General features: G+C 30.1%; 1 protein-coding gene across 2 annotated transcripts; it reads left to right on the plus strand.

Moving 5' to 3' along the window:
* Positions 1–8677: 8677 nt before the first annotated feature.
* On the plus strand, positions 8678–11921 carry LOC105161732 (B3 domain-containing protein At2g36080). 2 transcript variants are annotated; one of them, XM_011079525.3, is made up of 3 exons: positions 8679–9530; positions 9977–10164; positions 11650–11921. In XM_011079525.3, the coding sequence occupies exons 1-3, from the start codon at positions 8789–8791 to the stop codon at positions 11689–11691; spliced, it is 972 nt and encodes a 323-aa protein (XP_011077827.1). In that variant the 5' UTR covers positions 8679–8788; the 3' UTR covers positions 11692–11921. The 2 variants fall into 2 exon arrangements, with proteins under 2 accessions (XP_011077828.1, XP_011077827.1); XM_011079526.3 differs by lacking the exon at positions 9977–10164 and having other exon boundaries at positions 8678–9530.
* Positions 11922–12096: the final 175 nt, after the last annotated feature.

Here is a 12096-nt window from a genome sequence, read left to right on the forward strand (position 1 = left end):
GCATGCCATGTGACTCAAGGTGCACCATGGGCCGGGTCGGTCCAGGATTAACACAGACCAGCTTGAAAAAGTTACGCCTACTTTATGGCCGATTTTGGGGTGGTCCTGAGTTTTTAAGTGGGTCCTAATTGGGTTCATTTTTAAATTGAGGTCCAACCCATGGATCGGCCCGATTGAGGCTTGGACCAGGTTCACATCAGGCTCAAATGTGCTTAATTAATTTTTTTAATAATATTGAGATTTTTTATAAATAATTACTTAAATTTATAATTATCTTTAAAAATAAGTAAATAATAAATTAAATCACACGAAAATTTATATATAGAAAAATAATAGTTAAGAATGTATATATAATGAATTTAAAAAAAAAGCCCAACAGGCGTGGCGCAGGACCAATCCAGTCCCAAGCGGGCATGGGCCGAACTAGTCCATTTTTCTATTGGTTCAATCATATCTTGGGTTGACTTAGCTCAGCCAGCCCACTGTACATTTTGAGATGTGACCAAGTTAAACATCCTTCAAGCTTCACATTTGCAACTCTAGAAAAGGAAACATATTCTTTTTACAGACGAGATGTATCACGTCAAACGACAGTGGAATCCCAACATAACTCAAACCATTTGGCATGCTGCTACCTAGTTCATACTAAATTTGGGTTAGAAGATGCATTCGACAAGGCCATCAAGACCATATAGTTATGAGCTCCTCAATTGCACTCAGAATCTTCACTAAGTGTGCATCAGATGTAGCATAGAGAGTGTATTTTCAACCAGCTGGTTATGCCTACGACGATCGGTTATACTACATTTTGCAACGTATACAAGTTCAATGGTGATCCCAGGTCCATCTGGATCTGACCAAGTCTGTAAGATGTTGTTTGGATTCTAGGACAATTGAAATTGATAATTATCTGTTTCCCAGAAGCCAACTTCAAGATTTGGGCTCCCATAACCTGCACAGAAGAAATACATACATATTGCTATAGGGATCATGACCACAACACAGATTCAGATGCAACCTTGACGGGAATGTAGGGTGCCACTTTGTTTTTTTCATTTTTTGTAATAAAAAATAGAAGAAATACATAAATTATGAAAAACCCTTGATCGTTACATCTCGTATTTCAGTTAATATATATGCACACTATATATTATACAATATTTCTTTAAATATCCAACGACATGAATCTTAACTTATACACATAAGTGTACATATCAATTAATATATCAAATGCAATATCATGATTATAAGAAAAAGTTCCGGCTCCTCTTGAACATAAAGACATATACATGCAGCATAGTTATGTGCTAATGGAGCGGAAGCAATAAAATATGAGAGAATAACTGAGAAAGACGTCTCCAACTTCCTATCAATAATTTTACGTAAAATATGAGGCGCAAACAATAACTATAAAAAATTAAGAAAATTGACTTAACAACCACATAGTGGTCGAAACAAGAATTTCGCACCAATCAGTAGTCTCTCACATCATCAGTCGTAAAAGGTTAGATTCTCCACAAAAGAAATTATTTATACGTATAGATAAATCACTTTATAACTTCTTAAAAGTTATTGATGTTCAAGGCTCTACAGTCAAATCATCGTCATCCTATATATTTTCAGCCTCGCAACACTCCCATCGATCCAAACGCTCCCAAAATGCATTGGCATCCAATTCCGCATCACATGGACACACACACTACATATATCAACATGTGATTGTAAAGAAAGAGAGAAAGAAAGAAAGAAGTTGGAGGATGAGCATGTTGACGTATCCATCAAAGTTAGGCCAAGAACATAGCTATTGACTGGTCCCCCAAATCACCGAAAGAAAATCAGAACAGAACCACATTCTGCAATTTTTGACATTAATTTCAAAGCTTAAAGCTTTGAACCCATCATTGTTTTCTTTTCCTATCATCTACTTTACCCTCTCAAAACCAAATTACTTACTTCATAATTAATTTTTAATTGTCGTCTAAAACATTTATTCATATTCATATTCAAAAGATCGATCACTCATTGGGCGCAAAAATAATTAACTTTATGCTTTTCTAGTAAAGTACACATGCATTGGACGTAAAATATTTAATTTGTCAATATATTGTTAATTTTCTCGATTTTTTTCCCTCAATGATTGCGAAATATAATAATCTCATCTATCAAGAATGTCTTTTTTTTTTCTTGTTAAATTTGGTCATTCTTTAGGAGTTATTCATCCTATACGATGTTTATAACTGTTTCGAAATTTAAGCCTCGTGACTTTTTTAATAATTTTTCTTTAAAGATCCGTGTCTTACTTGTCCACCCAAATTATATATTTAGTTTACGGGTGAAAAGATACACATACTAAAATTTTAGAAAATTATGCGATAAAACTATGGTTGTCAATGTAAAAAATCTTATTAATGATTTTTAAGTGCTATAAAAATAAGATATTTTTTTTGAGTAGTGTAATTATTATTATTATTTTTACTGAAGAAAGGAACTAAATACATTAATTTATCCAAAAAAGAAAGTGAAAAGGTCAAAAGGAGGCTCAGGTGCTCAGGTATGGAACGTAACTGGAAGTGGGCGGGGATCCAGTGGGCCACGCTTGAGGAGAGTCCCATGCACGCTTCTGATACACCACTCGATTGGATGTCAATTCTAAGGACCATAACACTAGGGAAATTGGAGACGTGCCGACTTTTGGTTAAAATTCATTTTAGTCCCCACTTTTCATTTTAATTTCAAAATAGTTCCGATCCTTTTAACTAATTTTAAATTAGTCCCTCCAATTGTTAATATTCCCATATTACCCCTACTAACTTTTTTTTAAGAAAAGAATTATTTTATTGCTTCACTTTCCATTTTTTTTTGCAATTTGGTCCCTCATACATTAGCTTAAGAAATAATAATTATTTTAGAAATATATATGTTAATTGTATAAATAAAAATATTAAAAAGTAGAAGAAACTTATGAGAAATTATTGAAAAAAAGAGTTGGAGAAGAAAAAGAGAAATAGAAAAACACAAATTAATAAAATAATTTAAAAATTAAAAAATAACAAACAAAAAAAATTAAAGACAAAAAAATGGTGATATTCAATTATACAAAAGTACATATAATAATTTGGTTAATGACATATCAGTATAATTGTTATGCATTTATTGAATTTCTGAAAATTTTCAAATGAAAGAACGCCTGAATGAATTAAGGAGTTTTATATATTCCATTCTTCAATATTTTAGCTGACATATTTATTTTCTTGATTGATGCCCTAATTTTAGAAGTTTATTATTTAAATATTTTTTGCTCTATTTTTTTATTCAAACTATTTTCTCTAACTTATTTATTTAAATTTTTTATTTGAAAAATTCAATAAGTACATTAAATTCACAATAATTATATTAATATATCATTAAACAAGTTATTATTTGAGGGCCAACAATAAAATATTTCAATTAAAACGGGTATATATTTTTCTAAGTTTAAAAATAGAAGGACCCAATTGTAATTAAAAAATAAAAAGTTAATGCGTGATTTTATATTTTATAAAAAAAAGAGTTTCATAAGAGTAATATCAGAAAACCACTTATTGGAGGGACTAATTTAGTATAAATTAAAAAGACAGAGACTATTTTACTCATCGACTTTTACTTATATTTGGGACTACACTTACAAAAAAAAAAAAAAAAGAAAAAGAGGTTAATGTTGTAAGATATTGATATTAAATAATTTATTACTTACATATCCCTTATGTAAAATATAAGGGTGTCTGGATTTCATAAATAGACAGTCTTGTTATTATTATTATTATTTTTATATTCAAATTGTTGAAGTATCGTGGTCTCAAATATTGCACGTTTATAGATGAGGGATAAATTAATTTTTTTCTGATATGTACTGCGTTCACATACGATATTAAATATCATATCAGAAATTTCCTGAACTTAATGACAATCAATATTCAGTGTTACTTAATCTTATCTCTATGTGAAAACAAATGGTTGTATATAATAAGGGGAAATTGCAAATGGTCCACCAAATATATGAGTATCCATTATAAGGTCCCCCACCTTATTTACCTCTTATTAATAACTACATATAGAATGATCACAAAAGAGGGAAAAATAAAAATATTATGTAGTATTTGTACGTAGTAATGAGAAAAAGATGAACCAAAAAATAATAATAATAATAAAATTCTCAAAATTTTTAAAGTTATAAAATTAAATTACGAAAATTAATTTTTATTGGACAACAAAAATCATTTCCTAATTTACAGATAAAATTATTTTTTTTTTCCTAAAGTCAGTTACCAACATTAATTATTGCGACAACCAATCATGAAATTTTTGGTAGCAAAAGCTTGTTGCAACGTAACTTAAATAATCTTATATAATTGTGACAGATATATTTAAATTAATTATATGTAGATACATTTTAATGTTGAATAGGATGCATGTGTTGCAAATAATTATATATATATATATATATAAAAAGGGGGTTTCATGATTGCTGTCACAAAATTGGCCTGAGAAGCCAGGTGGGTCACTTTTGGGACTTGGGGAACTTATATACAAATATTAATTTATAACTTTATATATATATATATATATATATATATATATCGCATTTCCTGATTAACTACGTACACAGCTCTCTCTTACCTGTCTGTGCTTCATTTATTTTGTCTTTCTTTAGTTTACAAAGTATTAATTTATATTAAATTTATTTACAAAAGATTACGTATTACTTAATATCAATAAATTGACAAATATATCAATTCGATCAATAAACTCACATTAATGATCTTCGATTTATTCGAAAGACCTCATCCAACATTGATTTCAATTTTTCTTCATTTTTTTTTATGGCTCCCCTTGAAATGCAATAGTAAATGAAGTGAGATACATGATTATTACTATAAATAGTTGGTATATTAATATATAAAAAGGAGTAGGTTATTTAATGGTGTGTGGATATGTGCTCGTAATTTGGAGCCTCAATGTTTAAGCATGTTTTTCTGACTTTCTGCGCAATTCAATTAAACCACCGTTGTTGATTGATGAATACCATGTTGCATGTGATCACCATTATTTACACACCAATAAAATCTTGCACAGAGAGGGATGATCACACCATAAATATTGCATTTTCTTATTAATTACTGCAATAATAGCAGACTATTTTTTGACGCTGCAACACCCTACATTTTAATAAGGCGGCTGTCAATATGAGGTGGTTTTGTTTTTGAGGATCATGAGTTAAGAATGACGATGCTTATCTAATATGATCAACATATCGTGGTTGATCGAAATTTTTGTGATTGAGTTAAGAATAAATATATATATATATTCTGTGATTAATTATTTAATTTTGTCCCACCTAATTTATGTAAGAATTTTTTTCAAAAACTTTGTATATTCGAAGTTGATTGAGTGGTGTCTGAATCTACCTACTTTCGAAATTTGAGGCAAAACCCTTTAATCAACAAACACAGATAAAATACAGTTATATATTAATTATACGATAAAATATATTATACTGATCATATAATTAATTCTAATCAAACTAAATTGGATACGAGTTGAAATTGCCCGGGACATATACTATATTACTTGGCAAAGAATGGATCCAAAGTGTGTGATGTAATGTTAGTAATCATGTGGACAGGGAAGAAAAGGGACTCGTAAAAAATATATGAGAGTTTGAGGAGAGAAATCAAACACGAGACACCTACCAATATTATACTAGAAAAATTAAATAAATAATTAAAGGTTGTAACAATTAATTCAATTTCTGGTCGCAAATCTTATCTCCTCTGCCTCCAAATTGGAGAGCATTTATTATTCTTTTTAGATCCGGTATTCTAATTTAATATTTTATTGCATTTTTCACAAGTCTCGAGGCGGCTAGTGATCAACGACAAAAATCTTCTATCACATTTTAAGTTTATGTATTAGTATATCATTTATTGATGCAATCTACCATTTTCTTTGAAAAGTTTTAGCTCAAATTTAGTCTGTTCAAATCAAATTAATTACACGATAAATATAATATACTTACTATGTACACTATACAATTTTTTATTTTATTTTTTTCTTAATTTGTAAAACTTTTGGGTAAGAAAGTGTTAAATTTTTAATTTCACTGTACTATGGTCAATTTATGATACATCAATAATTAACAAGACAAATATGGTATTATCACTATGTCCTTATTATATATATATGTATACACGCCACAAGTAGTTTTCAATAAGACTACGAAACTTATTCTTGTAAAATAAAATTATTTGTCATTTTTTAATATATAAAATTAATGAAAATATTAAAATTATCACTTAAATAATTTAATTAGTATGAAAAACGTGTTTGACTTAACATTAATGTCAATAAGAAATAGTAATATCTGAACATAGATATAAATGAGAAACAATTAATTTGTGAAGCTTCTTGCAACTTATTTGTGCATAATTAACATATGATTTTGAAATTAAACATAAATAAATTGAAATAATTGATGCCGTGGTGCAGCTGCAATTGCAAACTGCACACCCTATCAACCTAATTTTCCTTGTACCCTTCATAACTTACACAGTGATTTGTACGAAATACAATCATTGGTTTCGCCTAAAAAACAAAAACACATAAATACATTTTATTGTATTAATTTTTATTGTACGTAGTTTCCACGAATATATTTTTAAAAAATAAATAGAGAAAAACAGAGACGTAGTCTATGAAAATAAAGAAAATTAGAGTAAGGCGAAAAGCAAAAAAAAAAAAAAAAAAAGTGTTGGAAATGTGGGGTTATTAGAATTTCATTGAAATATTAATTTTTCTGTGTATAATTAAATAACTAATTTAGCAAATTATTATCATCAATAAATTCAAAATTTGACCTTAGAAATGATAGGGTTGGTCGACGTGAGGTAGCATCAAATCATAGAGGATAATTCCTAGTTCTATAAATTTCCATGTTAATTTTAATTTGACCAAATCATCCTATTAAGATTTAAGAAATTCGTATTCAAATTAAGTATTATTAAATCGAATTACACTGTAAGTATTATATATTTATCATATAATTGATCATTTTTTTAAAAATTATATATTAACCAGTACAAAACCCGTGCCAAGATAGGAGACATATTTTCAATTTTGATCTGGACTATAATAATAAATACTCAAGAATGCATACTTATAAGGTTGGATAAAAATTATCTATATCTATACTAATATAAAAAGAAAAATCTTTCCACACACAAATTAATAGCTGTTAAGAACACCACAACACTATTTTTTAAAGTAAAACATATCATTTATAATAAAATAACTAACTTATTGAACTTTTTAAAGTTTATATTAATTGATAAAATATTATTTATTTATTTATTTCCTTTTATTAATATAATGTATTGGTATATATATTTTACTCTTATTTGTAATATATTTTAAAGCGTAAAAAATTATTTAATATATGTATGTAGGAACGACATGCTATAACGTCTAGTAATAAAACTACCTCCATATAGTGGTTCTAAAATATCAATTTTTTGGAATTGAATGAGTTATCATTAATTATTTAGAAAAATGTCTAGAAAATATAGATTTTTATATTTTTCTTAATTTAAATCATGATTTGCTTATGTTACAATATTGTTGGTGGAACATAGTCGTAGTTATATTTTTTCTTTTATGAGTGTTGATATCTTGAAATGTGCTACTTACATGAGATCTCTCTAACTGCAGATAAAAATATCCCAAAATTTTCAAAACCATATTTTCTATTTTGTGTTTTATTTCATTCATCAATTCATTCTTATTTTAAATATCGTACAAATTACCTTCAATATGTCCAATATAGCATATAAAAAAAAAATGTGCCAATGAAACCAAAATTAAAGCTAGTCTATCAATAATAACATATACCCCTTTAATTCTCTATTGTAGATCTTACTTCATGTTGTTGGCAGTTTTAATGTATTTCTATATACATAAAATGAAATCACTACATGAGCTAATTATAATTATAATCTATATACATAATAAAGTATAATTATAATTTTGATGTCCAACCTTTTCACAAAGGTAATGTCTTTTTTTTATTTAAAATCAATATTAATAACCCTGTTGGCAGTAAATAGATATGGTATATACATGCTTTTATATACTTCAAAAATAGAAGATAAAAAATTAATATTGATATATTCTTTTGTATAAATATTAACATTTTTTTATTCTTTATTTAATTTTTTTTATTAGATTATATTGATTAGATGCTACATAATGTTATCAAAATAAATATTTAATATACATATTTTTATATACTTAAAGAAACAATGAAGAAAATGCTATTGATTAGAATCTTTTGTACAAATATTAATATTTTTTATTCTTTATTTAAAAAGACTTGATAGATAATACTGATCAATTTATTTTTGATAAATTCAATATTTTTAATTTTTTATTCAAAAAATTGGTAAATAATATTTTTGAGATCACTTTTAGATGAAATCTAATAGTTTTTTTTTTCTTAGGTTTATCTAAAAAATATATTGTATTCCATTTGACATAATAAACTTTATTGAGGTTGGCTATATCTATTGTTACGTAGCGCTTAGATGGATAGCTCAATACTATGCTTTATTATATATAAATTATATAAATATATGATATTTATTAGAGTTTGATTGCAGTTCCAACAGTAGTTGTCAACATCAACGATACTGTAATAATAATATCCCCTCACTCTTCCTCACCGTCCCACTCTTTCCATTTCTATCAATACTACAAAATGTCCATTGACCGCTGTTCACCGGACCCCAACTCCGCCACCGCTTATTGGGACGGCCCTCGTCAGCTGCACCACCAGGCCGACGCCGCCGCTGGAGCCATGTTCTGCCGCCAAAGTCCGGCTTACAGCTTCAACCTTAACGATGAAGACGATGAGGAATTACTTCAAGAGCAGGCGGCGGACGACGGAGAATTAACAACTAATAGACAATCCGAAGGAGAAGATCATACGCAGCGAATTCCCAAAGAACCCTTGTTCGAGAAACCCTTGACACCCAGCGACGTCGGCAAGCTCAACCGCCTCGTCATACCCAAGCAACACGCGGAGAAGCACTTTCCTTTGAACGTCGGCGGCGGCGGAAGGGAGTCCGGAGAAAAGGGTTTACTGTTGAGCTTCGAGGATGAGTTGGGAAAATCGTGGAGATTCCGGTACTCGTATTGGAACAGCAGCCAGAGCTACGTTTTAACTAAAGGGTGGAGCCGTTTCGTGAAGGAGAAAAGGTTGGACGCCGGGGATATTGTCATCTTCGCGCGGCAACCCGAGGACTGCGGCCGCCTGTTTATAGGGTGGAGGCGGAGAAACACCGGTGGAGGACAAAAGAGTGGCGCCGCTCAACCGCCTCCCGGCGGCGGCGGCGGTGGTGGATGGAGCAGAGTACTTTACCCTAACCAATATCCTTATCCTAGGCAGCATCATCAGGGGTCTTCTTCTCTCCCATACCAATCTGTCTGTCCTCATCCAGGTTTCATTTTCTCTGCATTACATTACCCTAAAACTCTATCCTCATTTTGTCACCTTTCCATTTTTAACATCAATTTTTTATTGTAAATTCTATTGCATTTTCCATTCTATTACTTCACGTGTACATAATACAGTACATATATGTATACACATACAAAACCAGACCATCACACACTATTAGGTGTAAGTGTGTGCATGTAGAACATGAAATTAATGTGAGCAGACCAATGTAAAATTCTTACTCAAATTAAATCTGATTGAATCAAATCAATCACAAAGTAAGTGCAATATACTCGATATGTAATTAATCACTTTTTCTGAACTCTGCATCAATCACATAACAAAGTGTATTACACTTATCATAATAATAAATCCAATTCAAGTTCAAACAAACAAGATTTGAATTAGAACTTTTAGGATTTGAACTAATAGCAATTCATGACTCAGTTACACAGGACCAAGTAACAGTAGTAGGAAGTGGGAATAATTGGAAGAGGCTGAGATTATTTGGGGTGAACTTGGAGTGCTGGGAGGCAGGAGATGAGTCCGAGGCAGAGGGTTCGCCCATGTCGAGCCAGGGTCGAGCCCATCCGCACCCGTATCATCAACATTACTCCCACCATCGAACCCACATGGTACGCCAAATATTTTATTAATCACATTTTTTTTCTTTTAATAATTAACTTAATTAGTAGGGTGGGGTTTGAATTTGATGATAATGAATTAATTAATATATTGGTGTTTCCCCTAATGAAACAGTGATATTAAGTAGCTAGATTATAAGTTGCTATATATTAGTACCCAACATGTTTGATTAAAGGGGAAATGAATAAGATCAATTATTAATTAATGGTCAAGTGATGATCCATGTTCTTCTAAGGAAGCAATTAATTAAATTAGCAGATGGACTTGACTTTTCATAGATATTAATTAATTAATTACAGCTGTTGCTACTTCAGGCTAGCTAGCTACCTACCTCATCACTTGATTAATTATTATTTCTTATTCAAAATTCATTTTCAAAGTTGATTAGTTGGGTGTGTGGATGAGGTTATAAGTTGTGTAGAGTATCTAATAAGTGGTTTGAGAAGTAGCTAGTTATGAAATATTGTAGGAACTTATAACTTTTTTATGAATTTAATACTGTTTAACCATAATAAATTATGAAAGCTATGTTACCAATGTCTTATTTATATATTTTAAAATCTATGTTTAAGCTAAAATTTATTTAATATTTGTTTTCATCTTATACGATGGATGTGTAAATCTTTAGAGGCTAAAATTTTAATGTAAGCATTGAAGGATGCGTTAAGAGTCCCCTATCCTATTGGACCACCCTATTCTTGAAAAATTCTTATATATCATACTCATGTATTATGATTTACACAGTGGGGCTATCCTAGCAACAATTATGAATATCCCATCCCATCACACCCCCACCCCACATGTCTTAAAGAAAAATGTTGGAGTATATGTGAGGAAGCGTGTGAGGGTAGAACATCCTGTGGGAATGCATTTATATTTGGTTGCTAATTGTAGGACGTCTTGCCTAATGTCTAGTCTTATTTTTCCTATTTTCCCATCACATCAACCTTTACAACTGACGTAACTAATTGGATCTCTGCTCACATCATATGTATATTATATTTTTTATATAATTTATTTAAATTTAGCTAAATTTAATTTGTATTAAAACAATTATATTTTGAAAAACAATAAACCAACCATTTTCTTTTTATAAAAATACAGTACCTAGGTATGCATTATTTTATTGGTATTAAAAGTTATAAATACTCTGCCACAATTCTAACACTTTTGGTCAAACCAATGAGGTTTAGGTTTGACTGTTTAGGGACGGTTTTCAATTAAATTGGTTGGCGATAGCCCTTGTATACATAAATGTATTTACTGTTTGGGGACGGTAGTCAATTAAATTGGTTACTGTTGGTGATGAACTCAGTACAAATAATTGGAACACGCGGTAATAAGAATACCACATCTGATGCATGATGCATGTATATTATGGACCAGCGTAGGGATGGGGATGGAAATGATGGTTTTGGTGTGGATGGTTCGTCCTCAAACAGGTACTAATTAAAACATGGTTATGGTTGCAACAGGATATGAATTTCTCAGCAGGAGATGTGCATCGGCATGGATGAGATCAGAAGTGATGTGACGTCCACAATCTCACCACCTTCCACATACTCATACAGTATGTGTGTGTGTGAGCGAGAGAGAGAGAGAGAGAGAGAGAATTTTTTGTAAAGAAAAAGGAAAAAGGAAAAGGCAACAAGAAAAAGGTTAAAGCTCTTCAAGTCTTATACTACATTGATATTTTGTATGGATTCATTGAGTTCTTGTCGTATAACCAATTTAAATTCTCAGAGAATCCGAATTCTTTATTTTAGATTAATGTTTCATTTTTTTTGCGTGCAGGCATGAAATATTTTCTTAAATGATCTAAAAATTATAACATCACATGTGAGTACGACAAAATAAACTTTTAAAAACGGAATCCAGACAGTTACTCGCATGTCTTTATTGGAACATTGGAATTGAATTTT

The sequence above is a fragment of the Sesamum indicum genome, linkage group LG5, assembly GCF_026168435.1.
Source record: "Sesamum indicum cultivar Baizhima isolate 11 linkage group LG5, ASM2616843v1, whole genome shotgun sequence".
Taxonomy (NCBI): Eukaryota; Viridiplantae; Streptophyta; class Magnoliopsida; order Lamiales; family Pedaliaceae; genus Sesamum; species Sesamum indicum.